Below are 27,861 nucleotides of genomic sequence, written 5' to 3'. Positions count from 1 at the left end.
CAATTTATAATTTTATTCTCACTAGTTTCACTATGTTGTTTATATAGATTAATCTGCACACAAAAAATGTGAAAAGTGGGATTTCTTTTACAAATATACAATATAAATTATATAGGCATACAGTGAATATTTTTTGTTTTGCTTGTTTGTTTTGTTAATCCTCTTTCTAGGATGGTTTTTTCATTTATTTTATTTATTTTATTTTTTTTTAGGGAGAGTGGAAGAGAGGAAAGGTGAGGAGGGAGAGAGCGAGAGAAAGAGAGAGAATCATGATGTGAGAGACACATGGATTGGTTGCCTCCTGAACACACCACAACCAGGGCCAGGGATCGAGCCTGCAACAGGTACGTACCCTTGACTGGGAATCGAACCTGAGACCCTTCAGTGCAAGTGCCAACACTCTAACCACTGCTCACACTGGCTAGGGCGAGAGTGAATATTTAGAAACAAAAAATTATACCACTTAAGAATGTTAATCCAAGTCCAAAATAAAAACATTTTTTAAGATTTAATTTCCTTGAAATACAAACCAATTGTCAAATCATATATTCTGCAAATGAAACATGGAAATTTTAAGTAAACCCCAGATACTATATCTAAAATCTCATAAACTAAATTATGAGAGTATTCCATATAAAAAATGGGGTCCTTTCACACCCTACTGAACATAATAAGGTGCTCAAAAGTTCATAGGTTGTTACCGAACGCAGTATGCTTGCAAGTTCTCTCTCCAGACCAAACAGAAGTATTTCAGATCTTTCCTCATTGTAGTACCATAAAATAAAATTATACTGCTGCACATCTCAAAAACTAGCTTTTCCTCAACTCAGGTAGATGTTTTCACTTCTATTTTTAGGTTACACAACATAGAAAACCTACACAAAATCATTAAAAGAAGCTTGAATTTTGCTTTTATTTTTTTTTCTTCAGTAAACATTGTATTGCAAAAGAAATTTCATCTAGGAAAACCAGTCCTGAAATATAACCCAGACAACACTTCGTGTCACTTAAGTCTGTCCCTTTTGTGAAGTAACTTTGGGTACCTTAAAATAATTCCAATACTCCCCTCTGTGGTCAAAAGAGGAAGAGCAATTATGTGAAAGGAAACACTCCCACAAAGCCAAGGTCAAAGCCGCTTATTGTTTCCCCTCTGAGACATTAAACTGCAGGGACGGGATCACTGGGTTAAACCCAGGCCACTACAATGTGTGTGTGTGGGGGGGGGGGGGGGGGAGGGGGGGGGAGGAGCGCTTTCTGTGGCATTTTCCAAATTACAAAAGAATTATCCTAGAGGTGGATCATCTAGTGTGGTTTTACAGTAGAAGTAAGACTCCCAGAGACCTCTCTTCTCCTGCCTCCCCACTCAGGCCCGTTCGTTCTATTTTTCATAGATGGAAGTGCTGAATTACGGTATTTAATTAATAATGACTCCATACTCAATTCACCTTATTTAAAGAGTCAGAGATCATGCTGGGGGTTAGGGGAAGGCTTAGTGTCATACATAGATTTTCAGTTAGGCAAAAGAAGGGCCTAAAGTTCTATGTGCTTAATTAGACTTCTAGAGATTCACCTATAATACCTTTTTATAACAAATACAAGAAATTCAGCTAAACTATAAATAGCTTACAATGGTGTTAGTTATAATTTTAATGCTTTTTTTCTTAACAGATTTTGCTTCTAAATATCTTTATTTTCTACTTTAGAAAACCAAACGGCATGCAAAAAAAGAGTAAAAAGTAATGTTTATATACATTACTGAATCAACAAACAAGAAGAAGCGACCTTGAGGTCTTTGTTCACCCACATGTGGGAAATGAGTTAAAAAGTGCTCCCAAAGGTACCAATGAATATTTTGCCAAAGGGGTCAAGCCCATGGTGAGGGCTGGGCAAGAAGGGAAAGGGCCACTGGCTCAGTGACCTCCAGAAGCAGCCACTACCATGCCTTCCCACTGCTCTGGAGAGGTAAGAACAAAGGTGATAGGGACAGCGAGGAAAGCGCTGCCTCACTGTGTCATAAAGAGGATGAATTGAGCATCATTTACCCCTTCATTCAAAAAATGATTAAACAAATATTGATGGAGTCTCTATAACATGTTAGGTAGTCTTTGACCAATCACGGTAAACACAAATTGGTATAAGTCATAATTACTGCCCAAAGAACATTCATATCTAGTTGGGGATATGAGATGAAAAAAATATCTAAATATAGAGGGAATGGGTGTCACAGACAATAAAGTGAAGGTCACTACTGAAAGTGTTTAGAAAAGAGCTCCAGGGAAGATTTTAAAAAAGGAAAAATGTCAGTTTTGAGATTAAACTTGCAAAAATGTTCTTGAAAAGTTCTTGGAACTTGGAAATGGTTTTAGCATAGAGACAATTTCATAAATCGTGGCTAATATCTTGGGCCAGTCCACCAAAGTTCACCTGGGTGCAATGGGGCCTCCCAGGGCCCTGTACCAAGCCTATTCAAAGCTTGAGCTCTGAGCCCCATGGGCCTCCAGGCAGAGCACAGAGTAGGACAAATGCTAAGATCTGATCTGGGAACCAAGAAATGTCACGCCCGCCACCTACACCTCCGGCAGGATGTTCGGCCGCTCTCCAGGCGGTGATGGAAGACCACAGAAACCAGGACAGCAGAGGCCGCTCCTGCCCTGGGGCCTGTGAGCGGTCACATTTTGGAAGCCAGGATAGTTGATTAGTAATGGACCATTGAAAATAATGGCTGATTGAAACCATGGCTTTACTTTTTATAAGTGAACAAAGCTAACATTTATTGAGCACCTATCTTGTGCCATGGACAGTTAGCTATTTCCATTTATTACCAATATAATCCTCACAACGACCCTATGAGGGAGATATCATTAAATCTATATTACAGATGAGGACACTGAGGCTCAGAGAGATTAAACAATTTACCGGCTGTCACCCAGCACTGGGATTTTGGCTTTGGACCTGACCTAAAGCCTTCCAGGGTCTCTGCCTACACAACAGCTGCCCCTTGGAAGTGCCAACAACAGCCAGCAAGATGGAACTTTGAACAATCATCAGACATTTCCTTTCTGAAATTAAGGATTTAAATTCTTTCAGACCACTGCCAGGAACAAATTCCATTGCGCTGACTTCCCGCGAGTCAGATCAATGGGGCTTTGTGTCCCTGTCCTCCAGGGGACTATTCTAATGGGATCTTGAAAATCAATCCTGTGACAGGAGTGGCTGTTTTGTTGCTGCTTTGGGAGTTGTTTTCATGTTTCCTTTTTAATTTTGCTATTGCTTCATCAGCTTCCAAGAAAATTATGTAAGGAAAAATCAAAGATTAATATTTTTTGGTACATAAAGAATGGGAAAAGATTAATTAGACTATTTTATATATTCTAGTGGTTGATACACATTTGGGCAGAGAGGCTGAAATTTGCATTTCTGCTCTTTACCCAATGAGTTTTGAAGCAGGTTAAAGGAAACTAGAATGTCAGTAGTTAGAAAGCCTTTAATAGCTTTGACCTTCATAAGAGGAAGAAGATATAAATAATACTTAACATATTTTATTTCTCTTTGTTCGAAGAAAAAGAAGAAAAATGACCACATTTATCATTATAGATGATCTGAATGTTCCTGTTAAGGAAAAAATAAGTGTATAAAAAAGGTCACCCTTTAATTTCTCAGATAATATAAATGCAGCTTAGGCTAATGTGAAATCCTCCCAACACAGGAAGCCAGTATCGAACCTGAAGAGGCAGACAAAGCTCATGGCTTTAATCTAGTTCATAAGAGCTTTAAAAAATTAGTTACAGTGTCCACTCTCTTCAGAAGTATTGTGCATTCCAGTGCCACCAGCTCCATTTATAGGGAAGCTTACAGGACCAAGATGGCAGGTAATGCAAACAGGAGGTGCACAGAAGGAGACGGGGATGGGGAAGACAAAAAACTCATATTCACCAGGTACCAGATGGGCTTATCTTGAATCCTCAACAACAGCCTTGCAGAGAAATGAGAGTTACTATTAATAAGTACCCAAATCCTAGGACCTCACTAGGAGTTTCCTTATCCCCTTTTTACAGAGAAGGAAATGGAAGCTCAGAGTTGAAATTACCTCCGTGAGATTCTATAGCTGTGACTGGGGATACCTGGGTTCAAGTGCAATTCTATCTGAAACTATCTGTTGACCCACTCACTCCCCAATAAAAGCTAAGGGTCAAGCCTTCTTCATCTCTGCAACACCAATGCTAAGCACACTGCCCGACAGAGAAGTGCTCCATAAGCAGGTGTCACAGCTGACCCAGAGTGCAAGCTTCTTCCTTAGCCTGTGACATGCTGCACTTCAGACACCGAATTCCCATAGATCTCCACTTTGCCTCCTCTGTGATCTTATCAGACTTCATTAGATAGTCAGTCTTATTTTTCTATCTCACAGACAACTCCACTGCAGTCTTTTTCTTCCCCATAAGGAAAGGAAGGGAGCGAAAGAGGGAGGGAGGGAGGGAGGGAGGGAGGGAGGGAGGGAGGGAGGGAGGGAGGGAGGGAGGGAGGAGGGAGGCGGGAGGGAGGAAGAAAGGAAAGTGAAGGGAACATTGTAAGTGTATAGATGGAAATGCAGCTCTTACTTTATTGACATACTTACAGGGATGGCATTGGACAAAGAAGCCCAAAGGAGTAGAAGCCCGTAGTTTGGACTATGCTCATCTGTTTCCGTCTCTATGACATCCAACAGCACCTGTATTAGTGTCTGTTGAAAGAAATAAGTATTGTCAAACCATAGCTATGTGATAAAGACTGATGTTGATAAAGAAAAGACCACACATTTTTCTTTTATCCAAAAGGTATTTCTGCCATTCCCAGGTTTGCAGTTTAAGCCATGCTAAGGGATTTACATACTTACTCCTTGTTCAGTGATTAGGAGTAGGGACTCTGGAGCTCAGCTCCCTTACTCTATTGCTTCAAAATCTGCCTTAGTTTTTTTTTTTTAAGACTTTATTTTATTTTATTTTTTTTTAGATTTACAATAAAATTGACAGGAAGGTACAGAGATGTCCTTATAACCCTTACCCCACACATGCGCAGCCTTCCCAATTATCAACATCACTCAGCAGTAAATTACATTTCTCACCAAGGATGAACCAGCATTGACACATCATAATTACCTAAAGTCCATAGTTTACTTTAGGGTTCACTCTTAGTATTGTACACTCTATGGGTATGGAGAAATCTATAATGACATATATCTTTCATTATAATCCATTCACACACTGAAGGGCATCTTGATTCCTTCCAAGTTTTGACAATTATGAATAAAGCTGCTATAAGCACTGCTTTTGCTACATCCCCAAATCTGGTAGGCTTAGTTTTCATTTTCATTTGTTTCAAAATATGTTTAATGTCTCCCAATTTTTCCTCTTTGACCCATGAGTTATTTAGAAGTGTGTTGTTTTACTCCTTATATTTTGGGATTTTCCTTTCTGTTGCTGATTTCTAGTTTAACTACATTGTGTTCTGAAAGTAGGTATGATTTCTATTCTTTCAAATTTGTTAAGCTGTTTTATGGCCAATAATGAATAGACAGAGCACAGAGGATTTTTAGGATAGCAAAAATACTCTATAACAGGGGTGGGGAACGTCGGGCCCATGGGCCATATAAGGTCAGTGAAATCATTTGGTCTGGCCCTGTCAAGGCATTAGGGATGAGTTAATCGAATGTTTGACCAAATACAGCAGGCTAATTTTTAAGTTGATAATTTGTATGGCCTGTGACTGATGTTATAAATATCCAAATTACCGTTGGCAGAAAAAAGGTTTCTCCCTCCCCTCCCCCTCTCTCCCTGCTCCATGTGGATTGCTTAGAAGGAAATTGATAGCATTGATGGATATATTAGAAAAGAAGAAAGTTTTAAACTCAATAAACCAAGTTTTCACCTTAGGAAACAGAAAGAGAAACAAATTAAACCCAAAGTAGGCAGAAGAAAGAAGAATTCGACCAATCAATGAAACTAAAAACAAGAAATCAATAGAAAAATATTAATGAGATCAAAAACTGGTTCTTTAAAAAGATCAATAAAGTCAACAAGCTTCTAACCACATTAAGAGAAAAAACAGAGAGAGAGAACACAAATTACTAATATCAGAAATTAAAGAGAGGACATCATTATAAAGCCCATAAAAATTAAAAAGATAATAAAGGGCCCGGCCAGTGTGGCCCAGTGGTTGAGCATCAACTCATGACCCAGGAGGTCACAGTTCAATTCCCAGTCAGGGCACATGCCCAGATTGCGAGCTTGATCCCCAGTAGAGGGTGTGCAAGAGGCAGTGGATCAATGGTTGTCTCTCATCATTGACGTTTCTATCCCTCTCTATATATTCCTTCCTCTCTCTGAAATCAATTAAAAAAAACATTTAAAAGTTAAAAACATCTACACTAATAAAAGAGAAACATGCAAATTGACCATCCCTCTGCTACACCCACCAGCCAATCAGGAGTGAGTATGTAAATTAACCCAACAAAGATGGCGGTTAGCCCTAACCGGTTTGGCTCAGTGGATAGAGCATCGGCCTGCGGACTCAAGGGTCCCAGGTTCGATTCCAGTCAAGGGCATGTACCTTGGTTGTGGGAACATCCCCAGTAGGGGGTGTGCAGGAGGCAGCTGATTGATGTTTCTCTCTCATCGATGTTTCTAACTCTCTCTCCCTCTCCCTTCCTCTCTATAAAAAATCAATTAAAAAAATAAAAAGATGGCGGTTAATTTGCATACGCAGGCACGGAGCGAAGACTGAAGACAGCATAGAAGGAAGCCAAGCACTGCAGAAGGGAGTGAAGCAGCAGAGAAGGGAGGGAGCGAGGCAGCAGAAGCCTTATTCTTGCAGTAATAGGCCCAAGGAAGCCCTATTCTTGCAGGAATCTTCCTGCAATGGGCCTCTACTATATAATAAAGGGATACTTTCAACAACTCTTTGCCCACAAATATGATAACGTCAATGAAATGGACCACTCCCTTGAATGACACAACCTGCCAAAGCTCTCACAAAAAGAAACAGATGATCTAAACAGGACCACATCTATTAAAGAAATTAAGTCCATAATTAATAACTTTCCAAAACAGAAAGCACCAGGCTTTCTACCAAACATTTTAAAATTAACTTATACCAATTCTTGTTCAGAGTATAGTAATAGAGGGAGCACGTCCTAACTCATTTTACAAGGCCAACATCATGCTAATACCAAAACCAAAGACATTACCCTATCCTATCCTATCCTATCCTATCCTATCCTATCCTATATAATAAAAGCCCAGGGACCAAACTGTGGAACGACCAGAACGACTGGTCTACCAATTGCTATGACATGCACTGACTACCAGGGGGCAGATGCTCATTGCAGGAGCTGCCCCTGGTGGTCAGTGCACTCCCACAGTGAGAGCGCCACTCGGCTGACTGGGATGAGCAGTGCCCCCACAGCTAAACATAGAGCAAAAATCCTTAACAAAATATCAGGTATTTGCCTACTGTTCTCTCCATTCTTGAGGCCAATGGTTTGCCCTGTATCCTCCCTCTCTGGTGGATCCAAGAGTTGTTGATTTTTCAGTCTGTTCAGGTTCTTACTTGAGAGGATGAAGTGACAACCTCCAAGATTCTTTCATGAGGAACTAGAACTTGGCTGTTATTTAAGAATTGGGTAACCCCAGAAAAGTAAAACTCTCTGTGTCTCAGTTTCATCTATAAAATGGTCATAGGATTGTGGTAAGGATTAAATGACTTGCCATTTTGAGAAACACACACACAAACACACACACACACACACACACACACACACACACACACACACACACACACCCCTCTACTCTTTGGAAAAGAAACCCAGCTCTCTGGAGCATTCAGGAGAAAACCCTACCGCCATTCGCCATGCAGATTCTCAGGCAATACTCCATGAGAGAGAAAACTGCAGGGCCAGTGTACTGTAAATACCATCATTCTCTGAAACCCTGTGGAAAACTGACATTTGCCTGAATGGTTCTGGGTCAGATTACAGCCTCACCCAAGGTTACCTACTATGGTTACTCTCAGGTCATGGCACAAATACCCTAAGGGTATTATGCTCATAGAAAGGTGTCCCCAGGTTTGCCTATGCCTATTCCCCAGCATGAGGAATGTATTCAGACAGTAGAGCATTTTTATTAAATTACTTGTGCACTTTGAGACTTAAGTAACTCAGGCGTAGGTGATGGAAATAATGATTGCTACTGTCTAGTCATTGCTTGCTATGGCAAATACCATTTCAGGTGCTTTACAAGTATTTTATCCATTCAATCCTCACTCAACTCCAAGACATAAATACTATCTTCACCATTTTACATTTGAGTCAACTGAAGTATGATTAAGTTAGGGGACTTTGCCAGGGACATATATCTCCTATATGGTGGTGGGCTGGGATACAGACCCTGTGAGCTTGGCACTGGCTCCAGAGCCCACACTCTTAGCTGCTATACTCTACTGCCCCCTTAGAAGCACAACCCATAATTCTCAAGGATTTGGGATTAGGAGAACTGCCTTATACCATATGTAGTAGTTTTGCTTCAGATCCTACAATACAGAAAATAACTATTAAATCACTCTCAAAGAAAATATATGATAAGAGACAGTTGCAGTTACTTACTAAGGCACGTAATGTTTCAAAAGTGATTAACCACTCTAATCCCCAGCTTTCTGGTTTTAATAACCCCTAGTTTTCTGGGTATGAAAGTTGTGGAAAATAAATGAGAAATGAATCTGTGAATGTGTAACACTGTGCCTGGCATGGAGTATGCAACCCATAAACGTCAGTAGTGTCTTATTGTTATTGTTTTTTGTAACAATGGATTAGCAGAACTGAAAATAGTTTAAGTATAAATTTCATTTAAAGCTGGTTTCTATCATACTTACAATGGAAGCTATTATAACACTAAGTTTATATCTCATGAAAAATCCTACAGATGTATTTCATTATTTTGATATGCCATTCTGTAAATGGAAATACTCATTTAATAAACATTTAGACACATGGAAGAAATCACCACATTTCATGTTTCTAACATAATAAAATGGGTGTAGAATATTTGAAAAACAAAAACAAAAAACTTCTTTTAGTCCTCTGCTTAAGTAGGCCATTGAAATCCACTTATGCAGAACACAACAGAATCTTTTATTTTCTTCTTAGCCCACATTAAAAAAATGTGGGTATCAAAACAGGAAACTTCTCGAGGGAAACAGAAGCAATACATACAAAGATGAAGTTAAACTACTTGTGACTGTTCACACTGAATTCTGTTCCAAAGTCTTAAAAAATGAATGAGCATCAGCAAAGTTCAAAATTTGTCTTGATTCAAATAGGGAGTTAGAGTGGCTATGATTTAAAAAGCCTCATTGTCTTCATCTCATGTATTTTAGGGAAGAAAAAAAAAGATAAGGTCTACTTACCATGGAATTATCTTTTTCAGATTTTTTTGTTTTTATATCTGGGATGTTTTTCTCAAAAAATGCTAGAAACCACCTTTTGGATTTTGACCAGTTTCTAGGTGAGAGAGAAAAAAATGTGTATAAATTAATTTGAAAGCACTTTAGAAGTAATAGGTCACAGTATGAAATGGGGGATGTCTATAGAATTATTTCTCCAAATTTTTCATCTTCAGCTAGAATTTCATGAGAGGTCTACCCTCAGACTTATTAGTCCATAAGGAAAATGGTAAGGGACAACTTTAGTGTTTTTCACAGATATATGTTTGAATTCCTATAGGATTGGCACTGAACAAGAAAACAGAACTCAGAGTAAAATACTTTTACTCTGGCTGTTGTCACTTACAGAAGAATGAAAAGCTAGCACGGGGACCCATTGCTGTATTAAACCAGGTAAAGCAAACTGGTTATTTTTTTAAATCTTTCTGACCATTGACCACTGTAAACCAACTGCCAAGAGATTAAAAAAATCATGAGCTACTTTGTATTCCAGCCATTTTATAAATATTTATCTGAGCCACTTTGAGAAATGCATTTAACCACACCTACTTTTGCCTCAGAGAGAATGAGGATGACAATGTCTGATTCTGAGACTAGACATACTGGACAGTTTAACACATGCCCAAACTGTAGCAATGAGTGTGATTATAAACTGTAAATGGAATAAGCCTCAAATAAATTCTTCACTTCATTCTAATATTCACATTCATATTCATTTCCTTTCCCTTCTCCTCTCTCCCTCTCCTTCCCTTTCAAGGATTTGCTCCTCGAAATTAAAGAAGAAAATATGCATACCTCTTCTCTTCCTCCTTCAAAAACAAGTCAGTCATAAAAATCAGTTATCTCTTTTCCACTAAACTGTTATATCTACTTTGAACAGAGAAATGAGAGACGTATGAATTGCTGGGAGAAGCTTGGTCAATGAATTAATTATAGGAAACAACTTCTACCTTAGAAGACATTCTGGCATCTGGGACCCATATTCAAAACCTTCATCATAAGTTTGAAAATGCTGATAGAACTCCATGATTTTCCTCTTGTTTGTGGGAAACAAACCTTTTTTAAAGAGCGTATTTACACTGACTGGATAAAGGAGATGCCTATAAAAAGAGAAGCATGTAAAAAGTCAGACCCAATGACCAGGAGAATATAAAGTCAAGATACAAAAGAGGGCATTATTTAATAGCTATATATAAGGAGTAGAAAATAATACATGATAGATTTTTTGGGGAAAACTACCCTTAACAGGTTTCAACATTTGCATATTGTTGTCAAGATGACTCGGGTGTCCAGCTGGTGTGTCTCAGCGGCTTAGCATTGACCCATGGACTAGCAGGTCAAGGCTCAATTCCCAGTCAGGGCTCATGCTGGGGCTTGGGGCTCGATCCCCAATAGGGGTTGTGTGGGAGGCAGCTAATCAACGATTCTCTCTCATTACTGATGTTTCTATATCTCTTTCCCTCTCCCTTCCTCTATCTAAAACCAACAAAAACATTTAAAAAAAGATGACAAGAGTAACTGAAATTGTAGTCTTATTTATCTGAAGATTTTAAAATACTTTCTAAGCAAACATTCTTAGATTCTGACAAATGTTAGATGCACAGAAATAAATTGATTCAATGCAATTTTAAAAATCATTTATTTAACAGATAATAACTAAGATACAGTCCATGCCGTTAGATAACAGCAAAAAAATAATCAAAGAATCAAGGGAGATATTAGTCATCAAATTTCCTAATGTCTACAGGATCCTACAAATGTGAACTATTCTATATTGAAATATAGTATGTATCATTAAGTTTTACCTTAAGTGAATAAAATTATTACTGTGGCATACTTAAGTAAAAGAATATCAATGATTGTTAATATGCCCTAGATTGGTAACACTGAGTACTGTTAATTTCTTTTTATTTATTTTCTCCAAAGTTTCAAAGATAGCTGAGAATTTGCTATTTTGTTGTACATTTGGGGCATGCCAAAAGTTTGGTTGGTTGGTTGTCTTTGTTCCTTTTTTTCTCTCTCTTTCTAACCACTAACAAAACATTAAGTGTTGTTCTGTTTTCTGAGTCTGAACTATTGAATCCTGCCTTCAGCATCCCAGTATCCCACTTAGATGGAAAAGTGCCCAAGGTAACTTCAATTTCCCACAACTCCTTGTGTACATGGGAAATTTCTCTCCTGGTTCCCATGCCCAGACCCTCCATTCACCAGGAAGTTTCAGAATGTGGCTGGCGTGCTTTCCTACCTCATCTGCCATTCAGCACCTCCCCTCCAGGAGGCATCTTTTCACGTCTCACACCATCTCCTGGACCCGCTACTTCAGTGGTTCCCAACCATTTTTTGGCCATGCCCCACCTAAGCATCTCTAAAATCCTGATGTGTGCCCCCCCCCCCCGTGACATATGATTATTATTATTCAAAAAGTGAACTCCTATTCATGTGAAGAGAGCCTAAAAGGCCATTAACTTGGTCTAAACAAACTTCCAAAGAACATGGCATCCATGAAAGAGAAAAATAAAAGAACAAAAAGACAGCTGAAGTAGTGAGGAAGAAATCACTAAGAAATTGTTTAAAAATAATAATATGAAGTGATATGAAAAAACAGCAAAGTTTCAAAACATATAATAGAGAACTGAAATGAATAAATATGTCAATATATTTATACTATATGAAGCACTTAGAACCATAAGAAATGCAAAAAATTCAGTTAATAACTCATTCTCCAATTGCCCCCCTTAAAAACCAAATTGCCCCCTGTGGGGTGTGTGCCCCACATTGGGAAACACTGCTCTACTTGATGATTCTATCCTCTCCCTTGTCCTTTCAACATCCACTTGTTATAATAATCATAAATTGCACTGAATTTTTTATCAAAAATCTGATGGATGCATGACAATTGTAAGAGGTAAGTCCATACAGAGCATATACAATTGTATGGAATGACTAAGGAGGAATTACTGTACATGTATTAAAATGTGTTGACTTATTTGCTCACCATAAAAGTGGAGTACTCAACTAAAACCTGCCTATTAATTAGAATTTAAAATATTAACATAATCTCTTAATTTCCTAGTTAGGTAGACTTTATTGATACACCAGATAATTTCTGAAGTCCAATGTATAGGCTTAAAATGTTTTATTCCAAAAAAGCAAGAAGAACTAATACCAATTCGTCTATTTACCTTACTAAGATGTTCAGGTCCCTTGTCCCATGAGTGCCTAAGTTCTCCAGTTGTTCCTGTAATTCTTCAGTTAGTTGTCCAGTGAATTGACATAGGTTGAAAGTCCCCATTTTCCCTTTCATCAGGATATAAAGTTTTTCATGCAGTGCTAAAAAGACATTCTTTGGAATTGATGCTATAAACAAGAAAACTATTTTTACAAGAAGCAACAACTCCTTGAAGCAGTCAATATACCAGTACTTCTATTATTTGATCAGTAGGGAATATAGCCAAAGTTCACCAAAAACATAAAATAACCTCCTGGGAATAAAACCAGGTAAAGATTCAACCTATATTGTAAGATAGTAAAAGTCTGTAAGGTAATTTACTCTAAGGTATAATCTATAAAGTGGGCCTCTGGGAAACACAATTCTAGTGATGTTATTTTCATGCTTAAACCTTTCATTGGCTTTCTACCAACTTTTGGACTCTCTGGCGATATTTCCCCCTCCAAATATACATTTCAGGTATATTGAAAACACAGTTTTATATAGCCCAGAATTTTCATGAGCTGTTCGATCTCTCAGAACATTCTCTGCTAGACCAATCTCACCCCCACCCCCATGCACTCATACCTACAAGACCTAAGTTTCTCCTGCTAATTTCTATTCCTCTTTCAAGCATCTTCTTGAGTATTACTTCTACCAGGAGCCCTTTCCTCACCCCATGAATTGCTTTTGCCCCACTGTTTCCTTTATATTAGCGTTCATGCTCCTTCCACAATACACACTCTTGGTGTGGGTGAGGTAGTGAGAATATAATTAGTGTTTTTAACGCACCATTCCTTTATATTTTTCTTTAATCCTATTTTATTTTCTTCAAAGTAACTTTTCAAAAAATAATTTTTAGTTTTGTATTTCATCATCCTATTATGTATAGAGTACATTTTATATAGGTAATTTAAAAATAATTTTTAGATACCTTGAAGCATTCATCTTCTCTGTGGTATGGGAATACATGAGAGGAAATTGGAAGCTGGCTCAAAAGTAAATATTAACATACATCATCTATTGAATAAAAATATTTAAACATGAAAGTCACCAGGAAGGGATGGACAGGTATAAAAACTTGATCACTTTCATGTACCTGACAGGTGAGTAGGTTGGTATATATTTCTGAAGGATATGTGGCTTTTTAGATCAAGAAATTTTAAAGTATTTATATTCTTTGATCTGAAATTCCATAGTCCAAATATCAAGAAGTATACTAAATACTCATAAAATTTAAACAACATGTGATTTTCATAAAAGCAAGATGAAAAAATAATCATTCTACTGGTCACTGAGAGCTTTTAAAATCAACTTTTTGGTCTTAATGGTAAAAAAAAAAAAATGCATGAGAGGCTACATGAAAAGGAATCTAAGAAAGAAGCAAAGAGAAAAAAAGCTATAGTCAGTAGAAGCAAGCAAAGACATTGTGAAAACAACGGTGCAAAATGAATCAGATGCCAAATGAACCAGCCCTGCATTCCTGGGAGGACAAATGGACTCAGCATGCACGTGTGTGACCTGGGAAGAAACAGAGGAGACAGTGACCCTGCGAACACACTAACCAGAGGTCACTGAGGACAGAGAATTGGAGAAAGGGCACCACTTACCTTAGTAGCCCTATGGATTATGTCAGGAAATGCCATTAGCAAAGGGCTTAGAAAGCAGTGGAATTCTACTTTCAGGGAGCAGAGCAGTAAGATGTGATCAAGCCAAGAGCTACAGCCTGAAGAATACTGTATGCACAGTAGCAGAACAGTTAGCCACATCGTGGGAGCTGTAACAGGATACAGATTCCAAATATTTTCCAAAGAAAACATCAGTGAGGTAACCTCATCTCTTTCACGTGTCTAATTGATATCTAACTGTATTAGGCTGCCGATACTTTGTTTTTCAATGACCAAACTCATCATACACTCTTTTCTCCTTCTATCCCTACTCTAAACAATAAAATAATGGAGCCTCGTCATTCTTGATATAGGAATAAGGATGTAACTGTTACCTAAAACTATTCGTGGATACCAATGTTACATTTCAAATGAACTGAGAATATTCGTTACCTGTACGATAGACGGGATCTTGCACCGCAAGTTCAAAATTTACTTCTTTGGATTTTAGAAACACATCAATGCCCTCTTCTTCAGTAACAAAGGTCATTCGAGTTCCCACAGCAAAGACTGTAAATATTGGTCCATACTGAAAAACACACATAAATACAGATAATATTAGTAAGCATTTCTGATAACTAAGTTACTGGGCCATAGGTTAGGTTTAAGACACAGTATGCCTCAAGAACCCCAATGCTTAAGTTATAGTCAAGAAAAAAATTATCGAAAAAGGTGGGGAGAGGAACCAAGATGGCGGCAAAGTTAAACAACTAAACTGCACCTTGCACAACAATTTCAAAAATACAACTAAAAAACAAAACGTCTACCACCCAGAACCACGGGAAAGCTGGCTGAGTGGTAGATTTACAACTAAGAAGAGAAGAGAGCACAAACGCTGGAGAGCTGAGGTACAGAGGCGCGCGAAGCGGGCTGGCAGAGGGCGACTGGGCACGCGGCTTTTCTTCAAACTGAAGGGAGACAAACTCCCGATCACTCTGAACTCCAGTTTCTGGGGACACGCGGGGGACCCAGACGCCTATGGGGAGAAGCTGGACTCTCGGCCATTGGTCGGAGAGTGAGAGTGACTTTTCTGCAGAGGTGCGCCCAGCAATCAGGGTTTGCTGCGCTGGAGCACGGGACATGGGGACTTGGAAATGCGGAAAGGCAGAGAGGGCTGAAGGCAGCCATGGCCGTTGGCCACGCCCCAGCCTAGTGACGCCCTGAGACCCCGCCCCACCCTGAGACCCCGCCCCGCACATTCTACAAACCCGCCCAGGCTCCACACAGTGGCTTTTACTTATAAATGGCCTGTTCTGTGGCAGCTCAACCAAATTAACTGCAGCTCCAGTCAGACTGCTCCAAAACCGCCCAAGCAAAGAGGAGAAAACTGTAGCTCTTGCTGTAGCTCCTGCTGGGAGGCCTCAGACCTGCACCCCATTGGAGATCCAGACACTAGGGTATCTAGTGGTCGGTGTGGACGACACCAGATTTCAACCACTCTCATAAGGGACACATTCAAGAGGCAGACTCAGTGAGCACCAAAGCCCTACTGTGTCTCCAGCACAGCAATTCTTCCGTTATAGACACAGCAGGTCCTCACAGCCAATTGGCCTGGAGGTCAATTCCTCCCAGCATACCAACAGCAATCAAGGCTTTTAACTACACGAAGACTTTCCACTCAGCCCACAAAGAGGTGTACCAAGAGCGACACCTAGAGTGATTGGGGAAGCTGAGCTACCGGCCCCTATAGGTCACTGACCACACAAAGCCACTCCATCAACACAGGGAGGCAGCCAAAATGCGGAGACACCGAAGTATGTCACGAGTAGGAGAGATAGATGAAAGCAAACTAATGGATGACACAGTGTTCAGAACCACATTTATAAGGTTACTCAAGAATCTTCTAAAAACCGCTGAGAAACTTGAAGAGACCTTCAAGGACCTTAATGAGAATACCAAAAAAAAATGGAAAAGGACCAGTCAGAAATTATGCATACACTGTCTGAAATAAAGAATATACAGACACTCAACTGTAGACCACCATACCCGAAGAGTCAAACCAAAGATCTGGAATATGAGGAAGAAAAAAACAGCCAACCAGAGAGGCGGAAAGAAAGAAGAATCCAAAAGTGTGAGGATAGCGTAAGGAGCCTCTGGGATGGCTTTAAGTGTACCAATATCCGAATTTTTGGGGTGCCAGAAGAAGAGAGAGAGCAAGATACTGAAAACCTATTTGAAGAAATAATGACAGAAAACTTCCCCCACCTGGTGAAAGAAATAGACTTACAAGTTCAGGAAGCGCACAGAACCCCAAACAAGAGGAATCCAAAGAGGACCACACCAAGACACATCATAATTAAAATGCCAAGGGCAAAAGACAAAGAGAGAATCTTACAAGCAGCAAGAGAAAAACAGTTAGTTATCTACAAGGGAGCACCCATACGACTGTCAGCTGATTTCTCAACAGAAACTATGCAGGCCAGACGGGAATGGCAAGAAATATTCAAAGTGATGAATAGCAAGAACCTACAACCAAGACTACTCTACCCAGCAAAGTTATCATTCAGAATTGAAGTGCAGGTAAAGAGCTTCACAGATAAGAAAAAGCTAAAGGAGTTCATCACCACCAAACCAGTATTATATGAAATGCTAAAAGGTATTCTTTAAAAAGAGGAAAAAGCAGAAAAAAGTAAAGATAAAAATTATGAACAACAAATACATATATATCAACAAGTGATCCTAAAAATCAAGTGAATTAAAAATCTGATGAACAGAATAAACTGGTGAACATAATCGAATCAGAGGCATAGAATGGGAGTGGACTGATAATTCTCAGGGGGAAAGTGGTGTCTGTGTGGGGGGTACGGGAAGAGACTGGACAAAAATCATACACCTATGGATAAGGACAATGGGGGGGAGGTAAGGGCAGAAGGGGGAGTGGGGACCGGGTGGTGGGGAGATATGGGGGAAAAAGGAGAAACAATTGTAATAATCTGAACAATAAAGATTTATTTTTAAAAAATTATCATCATTATATATGGTAATTAATTCTAAATTTTGACTGATTTGGCCAACTCTAATACTTAACCTCCCTTCTGACCATGTAATCACTTAGTTGCATCTTCCTTTCTTGGAGTGCAAAATAATAATTAGAAGTAATTATTATAAATTTTACTAAATACTGTAATATTTGAACATTGTTTTCAAGATTCAGTAGGTTATAAGTAACCTGTAGCTCAACTTTGTTCAAGAAAAATATACAAAATTGTTGACTGCTTTTACTATAAATTCATGGTCATTCAACAATGTCTTGCAATCCTAAAAAGTTCTCTAATGTGTTCACTTTCTCACCTTCCAAATGACTATTTTACCTGTACAACTTGCGCAACCTTCTTCACTGTGAGGTAGTGTTCCTGCTTTGTATGTCGCTGGGAATACAGAAGCAATCAAGTAAGAGCACTCTCAACTTCTTACCACCAAATCCTGCAAAGTTTACACATTCGTCCCCATTCTCCATACTTCCCTCTGGTGAACGCAGGTGGAAGGTGAAATGCCAACACTCCTTCCAGGCTCTCTTACCTTCTTTTTGTCCTACATTTCTTCCTTCTCTCTCCTACATCATCAGTTTTGCCCTTGCTATCAGATCATTCCAAGTAGCCTACAAACATACTCTAGTGAGGGGTTTGATTCCAGAAAGTCCATGACTTTATTAGGGGGAAAAATATATCATCATTTTCATTTCCCCTGTGGCCACAGTGACTTCACCATACTTCATCCAACATACACATTGTTAGAACAACCACCCTTATTTTTATCTCTGAATACCACTTACGCTCATTACTACTTCAATATTACAGTCATTTCTAGACCTGCCATGAAAAGACATGTGATACACTGTTGAACACTATCAGGCAACTGAGGGCTTAATAATCATGGAGCCACCAAACAGTGAAGATTCACTAGTGATCCATATGTTAGCAGCAAGAATGGCAACAGGTGTTAGACTTGTGGAGTCAGACTGGACCTTGGCTCAGTAACCTGGAGTTCTGACTAAGAAAGAATTCAGAGCCAAGACAAACTATAATAGAGTTTTTATTTAGAAAGTCACAGAGGTAGAAGAAGTGAGCCATAGAAGAAATGGGCTCAGTTAAATGTGCCTGAGGGAATGGGGCAGGGAAAGGCATGGGCATGCTCCATAGAGAGAGCCCCACTGGACTCTGGTCTAGAGGGTATTTATCTGGAGATCTCAGGGGAGGATCCCAATAGAACAATCATCCGCTTTCCACCACTGTGTCCAATTGTGGTTTCTGCAGATTGGCTGGTGCCAAGGCAGGGGTAATTAGTCAATGCAGCTGGTCCTGAGGTCAGCCATAGGGTCCCTTGTCTGGTTTGGCAGCTTTTCTGGGCCTGGAGCTAAAACACAACTGAGGCCTAGATGTAACTGATTTGGGTCAGAACCTCATTGTCCTTAATGCATAAAGGGCTATTCTCCAGACCCTTTGTTCATTCCCCCTCTAAGGGGTCTGACCCACATGACTTAGCAACATGCTAGGGCAGGAAAGATCAGAGGAGGGTCCCAACCACATGACCAGAGAGATATGAAAAGTCAGAGGGGTCTTACCACATGACCAGTAATATGCTAGGGGAGGACCCGGGGGGCAAGGTCCTTGTTTTCTCAGGTTTGCCCATTGCTAAGCACCCTAGGCTTTCCACCCTGTTGACCTGTAACCTGGCCCACCCTCCTTGCTCTGCTCATGTTTGTCTAACTGCCTACAACACTGGCACTCTACACTCCTTTCCAAAATTCCCTCTCTACAATTGTTTGCTAATCAATACTTAGAAGATGAGTAATTTTCATTGTTTGTTAAAGCTTGGTCCAAAAGAGAATCCTTAAATTTCCATTAGAAATGTGTCCTTTTGTAACACCTATTGGCACCCAGGCCACAGGGTAGAACAGCCAAGTTCAAACACACCGAGTAGCTGAGATAACTGCTGACAAGTAATATTTAAAGTAACGTATTGCAAAATGACTGCACAGTGCAAATGGCCATATTAAGTGTTATAAATTCTGTTGACAATGAGGTTTTTCTGTCTTATTTGCCTTCCTTCTGTTCTCTTTTTCGTGCATTGTCAGCACTCTGAGTATTATGAAGTAAAAGCAAGCACATGCAGTATGTGTAGATGCAGTGCTTGTATTTTTTTATTAAACTTTTTAGTTTGAGATAAGGTAGACTAACATGCAGGTGTAAGAAATAACAGAGATCCCATGTACCCATCACTCTGCTTCTCCTAGTGTTAACACCTCTCAAAGTGATAGTACAGTATCATAACCAAGCTACCGACATTGATAAAGTCAAGAAAATATGTCCCTTTTATAGCCACACCTATTTCCCTCCCACGCCCGACTCCTCCTTAACCCTTAGCAGCTACTAATCTGCTCTCTATAGAGTACTGAGTTTTAACAATGTTATAGAAATAGAATCATATAGTATGGGGAACTTTGGAATTGGCTTTTTTCCCCACATGACATAATTCAATTGAGATCCATCCACATTGGTGTATGTATCAATAGTTCATTCCTTTATATTTTGAGTAGAATTCCATGGTATGAATGTACCACAGTTTGTTTAAACATTGTTGAAGGACGTTTGTGTTCTATTCATTTTCAGACCAGTACAAACAAAGTAACTATAAACATTCACGTATAGGTTTTTATGTGAACACAAGTTTTCATTTCTCTAGGATAAGTTCCCATAATATGAACCAGCATTTCCATCAGCAATTTTACCATCTTACATTTTGTATTTCCACCAGCAATGTATGAATGACCCAGCTTCTCTGTATCCTTATTAGCATTTGGGTGCTGTCCTTATTTTTCATTTAGCCATTCTGATAGGTGTCTTGTGATATTCCATTGTGGTTTTAATTTACATATCCCTAATTGCTAATGATGTTGAACATTTTTCTATGTGCTCATTTGCCATCTGTATGTCCTCTTCAGTAAATTGCTTGTTCTTGACGTTTGCCCATTTTTAAATTGGACCGTTGTGTTTTTTCTTTAAATCTGGAATGTTGAGAGTTCTTTATATATTCTATATACTAGTCCTTTGTTAGATATGTGGCTTGCAAATATTTTCTTTCAGCCTATCGATTGATTTTCATCCTCTTATCTGGGGACTTTCATGCCAAATATTCCTCTTTAACAAACATGTTAATATTAACAAATATGTTAATATTTACTTTTGAGCTAGCTTCCCATTTCCTCTCATGTATTCCCCTGCCACAGAGAACATGAATGCTCCAGGGCATCTAAAATTATTTTTAATTCACCTATGTAAAATGTAACCTAGACATTAATAGGAGGATAAAATACGGAATTAAAAATTAGTTTTTGAAAAAGTTGCTGTGAAGAAAATAAAACAGGACTAAAGGACAATAGAAAAGCATAATGGGTTAAAAAAATACACTCTCACTACCTCAACCCAACCAGGAGTATGTATTGTAGAAGGAGCATAAACACTAATATAAAGAAAATAGTGTGGCCAAAGCTATTCGTGAGGTTAGGAAACTAGACATGTTTATGCCTTTACAATATAAATCTATTTGGAAAAAAAAAACACACACAAAACACCACTATATAGAAGAGGGACTTCTAATTTTGATAGCAACATTGTGGCAACTTCTTTCTGAATTTTTCCACTTCTTTCCTGGAAACTACACAAAGCCAAAAGGAGAATGAAACAAACATATGCACAAGCAACAGACTCAGCTAAACAATAAGAAAAAAATCTACAAACTACAAAAGCCACCACACCTGAAACCAGCAGAATTGGCAGTGGAAGCTCCAACAGTATAGCGGGGAGAAATGAGGAATGTCCAGAGAGTTCAATACTGAAAAGCTCAAAAATATACACTCAGGGTTAGGAGAAGGCAAAATTCAGAGCTAGAACCACTCTGCTATGGGCTAAAATAAGCAGGCCATGGATACTGAGGGAACGAGCAAAGGATCACACACAAGCTATTCAGAGGGTTCCAGAAGCAGCATCTTCTAAACGTGAAGAGGCGCCGTAGAAGACAAGAGTCCTGTCTCTTAGCAGCAGCAGCTATGGGAGAAAGGCAGTGAGAGTTCAAGTGTGGAAGGGCAGGTCCTGAACGGCAGGAGCCATAGATGATGCATGCGAGGAGGCACTATGTTTTCACTGTAGCAAGAGAGGATAGAAAACTTAAGCTGAGAAACTTGGAAAGCAACTACTACTAACCAAAACCTCTTGATGACAGCTAGTCAAAGACAACTCAACTCTTTAAAATACGGTTAAACAAAAGGGAAAAATTCAGCACTGTAAGAAAGCAAACAATACCCTTATAAAGAAACCCACTGAAAGTATTTTGCTAACAATTACATGAGAACTGAAATGCAAAATTATTGTTGTGATTTGTAAAAATCAACCTAATAATTGCAGTTGCAAAGAAAATAAAGCAGAAATATAAGAAACCAAGGGAAAAAAATAGCCAGACAAAAGAGGAAAGTTAGGAAATAAAGGAACTCAGGGAAGAAAGACACAATAAAGACATTTCTGAATAAGAGAAAACAATTACATGAAGTACAAGTGAGGCTATCCACCCCACACAAAAAGGCTTAAGGAAAAGAGAGTATAGAAATGTGAGAAATGCAAAATGGGAAATAGAAATAAAGGTGAAAACGATTGCCAGGGAATGACAGCCATGGGAGATAGGCCAAGGAGATGAAACCTGTGCATAATTGGACCTCTTTCCCGAACTCCAAATTCATTTATCCAACTGCTTATCTCAACATCTCCACTTGGATGTCAAAATTCCAAACTACGATCTAAAGCTGAACTTTCCTGCCCATGAGTTCTTGCAATCTTGTCCATTTCATTTGATGGCAATCTACTGTCTAGTTTCTCAAGCTAAACTTCTTGGAGTCACCTTTGTCCTTTTTATTCTCTTACACACCACATTCAATAACCAGTAAATCTTGTAGCTTCTACCTTCAAAATGTTCCCAGCTGTTTCTCAAACTGCCACTGCTATCGCCATGGCCAAAATCACCATGACCTTAAGCTTGAATTATTTCAATAACCTTCAAATTATTTTCCTTCTTTTATCCTTAGGTCCCTGTTTTTAACAGAGCTGCCAAAGTGACCCTTTAAAATTTAAATCAGATCATATTACTCCTCTGCTCACAACACTCAAAAGTTTTCCTCCTTCACTCTAAATCACAAATATATTTACACTTTCAATCTGATAATTTATAGATATACCGTACACACAGAAATCACATTTATTGCTACATTATTTATAATTGCAAAATATGAGGGGGGAAAACATGTCCATCATTAAGTGACTGTTTAAGTGAACTCTGTTTCAGGGAATACTTTGCAGGTTTTCTTTCTGTGTAGGATGTGGTAAAACCAGGTGAGCCAAGGCTCTTACTGCCAATTTAAAAAAGGTGAATAAATTCCAAAGATCGTATTTTTAAAAGCATCAGAGAACTGGGGATACAATAAAAACTAAATGGGCTAAAACTCCACAGAGGAGAGAGTTGTACAGAAGTGAAAAAACAATAGTTCACTATTTATTTCCCTGTTGAATTCTGGGTATGGGCTGATGGTCAGAACTGAAATAGGCACCTTCGGAAAATTGATAGTTAACATCATATTTATGGTAAAATGTTGAACATTTAACCTAAAATTAGGAAAAAGACAAGCTTGTCTACTCTCAGCACTTTTATTCCACAATATATTAGAGGACCTCCTGATTGTAATAACGCAAGAAAAAGAAATAAAAGACATGAACATCATGGTGGGGGGAGAAAATAAATTTATCTCTTTGCAGGACATATTGTTTATGTATAAAAACTCCTAAGAATTTTACAAAAAAACTACTGGAACTAATAAGTGAATTTAGCAAGGTCACAGGATACAAAGTTAATATACAAAAAAACCCCAAACCCTGCATTTTTTATGTGCTAGCAGGATACAATTAGAAAGCAAAAGTGAAAACAATTTTATCTATAACTAGAGGCCCAGTGCACAAATTCATGCACCAGTGGGGTCCCTCAGCCTGGCCTGCAGGATCAGGCCAAAACCAGCTCTCTGACATCCCCCAAGGGGTCCCAGATTGCAAGTGGGCGCAGGCCAGGCCGAGTGACCCCACTGTTGCACGATCAGGGCCAGGAAGGGATGTGGGAGGTTGGCCAGCTGGGGAAGGACTGCGGGAGGGCTCCAGGGCATGTCTAGCCCATCTCGCTCAGTCCCAATCGGGCAGACCCCAGCAGCAAGCTAACCTACTGGTCGAAGCGTCTGCCCCTTGGTGGTCAGTACATGACATAGGGACTGGTCGACCGGTCGACTGTCTGCCCCCTGGTGGTCAGTGCACATCATAGCGAGTGGTTGAGCAGCCTTAGCATATCCTACATAATAAAATGGTAATGTGTAAATTACCATCACTCCGCTACGCCCACGATTGGGCCAGCAGGAGGCGCAGGGGGCGGGACTCAGGGTGGCCGGGGTAGCTGATTGGGCCAGCAGGACGAGCTCAGCGTCTGTGCCATGGCTTCCCCGGAGGCTTTCGGAAGGCCTGGGGCACCGGCGGACAGCCGGCCAGGTCCCCCGCGATCAAAGGCCAAAGCGGGGGACCTGGCCGGCTGTCTGCTCCGGCGCAAGGCCTTTCGAAAGCCTCCGCAGCGCCGGAGGCTTTCGGAAGGCCTGGGGGCACCGGCGGACAGCCAGCCCGCTGGTGCACCAGGTGCATGATTAAATCATGCACTGGGCCTCTAGTCATTAGCATATTATACTTTGGTTGAATGGCCGATTGGTCAACTAGACAATTAGCATATTAGGCTTTTATTATATAGGATAGCCTCAAAAATATAAAATTCACAAGAAAATAATTAACAATCACAGGCAAGCCCTCATTGTAAAAACTACATGTTATTTCTGAAAGAAATTAAGTAGCTAAATTGAGAGATATACAGCATTCATAGACTAAAACAATTAATATTGTTAAAAAGTCTATTCTCCCCTAATTTTTCTACAGATTTAACAAACTTCCAATCATAATTCCTGCAGTCTTTTTAATAGAAACTGACAAGCAAATTTTAAAATTTATATTCAAATTTAAATCTTGAATGTCAAAGCAATTATAAAAGAAATATGTAGAGAAATTTCACTACCTGATTTAAAGACATACTATAAAAACACAGTATTTAAGACAATTCAGTGTTCATAAAGGAGTGGTCATATAAATCAATGGAATAGGATAGAAAAGCTAGAAATAGAACTACACATATACAGTCAACTAATTTAAAAGCTGCAAAGGCAATGCCATGAGGAAAGTCCTTCATGAAATGATACTAGAAAAACTGGACATTCAGATCAGGGGGAAATTAACCTCACCCCTTACTTATACCACGCACACAAAAATTAATACAAAGTTGAAAAAGGTAAAACTATAAACTTCTTAGAAGAAAATAAAATAATCTTTGTGACCTTGATTGACCTTTTCAGACAAGCTTGTAAAAACATTCCCTAGCCCTGGCCAGTTTGGCTCAGTGGATAGAGCGTCGGCCTATGGACTGAAAGGTCCCAGGTTCGATTCCGGTCAAGGGCATGTACCTTGGTTGCAGGCACATCCCCAGTAGGAGGTGTGCAGGAGGCAGCTGATCGATGTTTCTCTCTCATCAATGTTTCTAACTCTCTATCCCTCTCCCTTCCTCTCTGTAATAAAATCAATAAAATATAAAAACAAAACAAAACAAAACAAAAACATTCCCTAAACATTATCAAAATCATACTCCTAACGAAGGCTATATGTATATATATGTAAATATATAATAAATATATAAAAGGCTAATATGCAGAGTGTCCCCTTGGAGTTCGACCGGGAGACTGGGAGTTCAATCTCTTGCTATGACATGCACTGACCACCAGGGGGTGGTGGAGAACGAAGGGAGGGAGGCCCTGACTGACAGCCAGAATGCCCCAATCGACCCTGATCGCCAGCCAGGCCTAGGGACCCTACCTGTGCACAAATTTGGTGCACCGGGCCTCTAGTAGGAGATAAAGGAAAATTTCTTTTAAAGATACTATTTTGGCCCTAACCAGTTTGGCTCAGTGGATAGAGCGTCGGCCTGCGGACTGAAGGGTCCCCGGTTAGATTCTGGTCAAGGGCATGTACCTTGGTTGTGGGCACATCCCCAGTGGAGGGCATGCAGGAGGCAGCTGATCGATGTTTCTCTCTCATCGATATTTCTAACTCTTTATCCCTCTCCCTTCCTCTCTGTAAAAAAATCAATAAAGTATATTTTTTTTAAAAGATACTGTTTTGTATCTATTAGTCTAGCAAGAATTATGGTTCCTTGTGTGGGCCAGGATATGAGGAACTAGGCAATCCCCTACCTACACTCAAAAGAAAAGAAAATGTGCATACTGTTAAATCCTTTTGCCAGGGTAAAATGGTAACATAAGCAATGTAAATGTTATGTTCTTTGGGCACTTCCAATTTTAGGAATTTATTCTGAGGAAACAATCAGCTAAGTGCAAAAAGCAACACACACGCACACACACTATCCTATCTAATAAAAGAGTAATATGCAAATTGACCGTCACACCAAGACACAAGATGGCCGCCCCCATGTGGTCAAAGATGGGTGCCCCCATGTGGACACAAGATGACCACCACAAGATGGCTGCCACAAGATGGCCTGCAGGGGAGGGCAGTTGTGGGAAGTTAGGGGTGACCAGGCCAGCAGAGGAGGGCAGTTAGCGGTGACCAGGCCAGCAGAGGAGGGCAGTTGGGAGAGACCAGGCCAGCAAGGAAGGGCAGTTGGGGGGGACCCAGGCCTGCAGGGGAGGGAGGGCAGTTGGGGGGGACCCAGGCCTGCAGGGGAGGGCAGTTGGGGGGGACCAGGCCTGCAGGGGAGGGCAGTTGTGGGCGATCAGGCAAGTTGGGAGGGCAGTTAGGGGTGACCAGGCCAGCAGAAGAGGGCAGTTGGGGGAGACCAGGTCAGCACGGGAGGGCAGTTGCGGGGGGACGAGGACTGCAGGGGAGGGCAGGTGGGGGGGACCAGGCCTGCAGAGGAGGGCAGTTGGGGGCGGGGGTTGACAAGGCCTGCAGGGAGGACAGATGGGGGTGACCCAGGCCTGCAGGGGAGGGCAGTTGGGGGGACCAGGTCAGCAGGAGAGGGCAGTTGGGGGTGACCAGGCCTGCAGGGGAGGGCAGTTGGGGGGGGGGGAGAACAAGGCCTGCAGGGGAGGACAGATGGGGGGGGACCCAGGCCTGCAGGGGAGGGCAGTTGGCGGGACCAGGCCAGCAGGGGAGGGCAGTTGGGGGGGGACCAGGCCTACAAGGGAGGGCAGTTGGGAGCTAGCAGTCACTGGGATCAGGCCTAAACAGGTGGTCGGACATCCCTCAAGGGTCCCAGATTGGAGAGGATGCAGGCTGGGCTGAGGGACACCCTCCCCCCGGGCTTCTAGAGTATATATATGTATGTATATGTATATGTATATGTATATGTATATGTATATGTATATGTATATGTATGTATACAAAAACACACACACACCCCAGAATGTTCAGTGAAGCACTGGTTGAAATAAATAAAAAAGTTGGCAGTATTCTATAAACTCTTTTTGCAAGATATACTATATTTGAAAAAGTACAAAAACATCTAGACAACAACCATTACTAATCTTAGTGCCCAGTGAAAATGCATTTCATCATCATTAAGTTATAACACCAGTCGAAAATACAGGGCCAGCAAAATTTGTAAAGACCAAGTTTGTAAGCAATTTTTTATAACAAACTGGTGTTAACTCCTATTTGGATACTAATTTACTACACGTTTTCATAAATTGAAATTATACCTGTCTTTCCCAATTACTGCAGCATTTACTGAATGTGTATACAAAGGATTTTTTTATGATGAAGTAATTAGCACTCATAATATCTGCTTCCCAAAAGGCAGTTAGTTGCAAGCTGCATTGTACTTCATAACTGATAAAAATCTATTTGGTTTTTAAAAACTATACATAAGACATAGCTGTTAGTTGAGTAATTCATAAATGACTAGATCGTTTAATTGAGGGCAGCAGGTATGTTCCCCCAGTTCTAACATTAAATTTGAGATCCAATGAAAGAAAATAAAAAAGTAAACATTACCTTCTCCGGTAACCCCCACCTGCTAGGGCCTCTTACCTTGATTCTTGCTTTCTCTATAAATTCTAGAGGGGCTTTCCCAAACTCAAATGCAGCTCCAATCCAAGGAATCCAGCCCCTGATGCACGGGGGTCCGCTCAAATTCTTCCATTGAAGGAATAACAAAAGAGCAACGCAACCTAGGATTATAATCACTAACGGGAAAATTAGTTCCATGTTTTTGTCTAGCACCTTCCAGAATCAAAGCTTCCCTCTGGGCATCGGGAGCATCCACGGGACCTCGCAATGTTTCCTGCTGCAACTTTCGCAGCTTTCTTCGCCTTTCCAACTGTAGTCGCCTTTCCCCGCCCCAGTTTTTAGATGACTTTTGCATCATCGTTCCCTCCCACTTCTCTTT

The 27,861-nt window shown here is 40.2% G+C and overlaps 1 protein-coding gene across 3 annotated transcripts in view; it reads right to left on the bottom strand.

Annotated features, from left to right (window-relative positions):
• The window catches only part of CYP39A1 (cytochrome P450 family 39 subfamily A member 1), an 89,674-nt gene extending 61,870 nt beyond the window's left edge, over positions 1 to 27,804 (bottom strand). For all 3 annotated transcript variants that reach the window (XM_079780983.1, XM_079780981.1, XM_079780982.1), the window contains exons 1-6: positions 27,504 to 27,804; positions 14,740 to 14,875; positions 12,654 to 12,828; positions 10,422 to 10,571; positions 9,436 to 9,529; positions 4,616 to 4,720 (exon numbers count right to left, since the gene is read on the bottom strand). In XM_079780983.1, coding sequence (XP_079637109.1) covers positions 4,616 to 4,720; positions 9,436 to 9,529; positions 10,422 to 10,571; positions 12,654 to 12,828; positions 14,740 to 14,875; positions 27,504 to 27,680 — 837 coding nt within the window. In that variant the 5' untranslated portion in view covers positions 27,681 to 27,804. The remainder of the gene's footprint in view (positions 1 to 4,615; positions 4,721 to 9,435; positions 9,530 to 10,421; positions 10,572 to 12,653; positions 12,829 to 14,739; positions 14,876 to 27,503) is intronic.
• Positions 27,805 to 27,861: the final 57 nt, after the last annotated feature.

This window comes from Cnephaeus nilssonii (assembly GCF_951640355.1).
Source record: "Cnephaeus nilssonii genome assembly, chromosome: 9".
NCBI lineage: Eukaryota > Metazoa > Chordata > Mammalia > Chiroptera > Vespertilionidae > Cnephaeus > Cnephaeus nilssonii.
The sequence above is the reverse complement of the archived record's forward strand: the minus strand, read 5'-3'. Positions and strand labels throughout refer to the sequence as shown.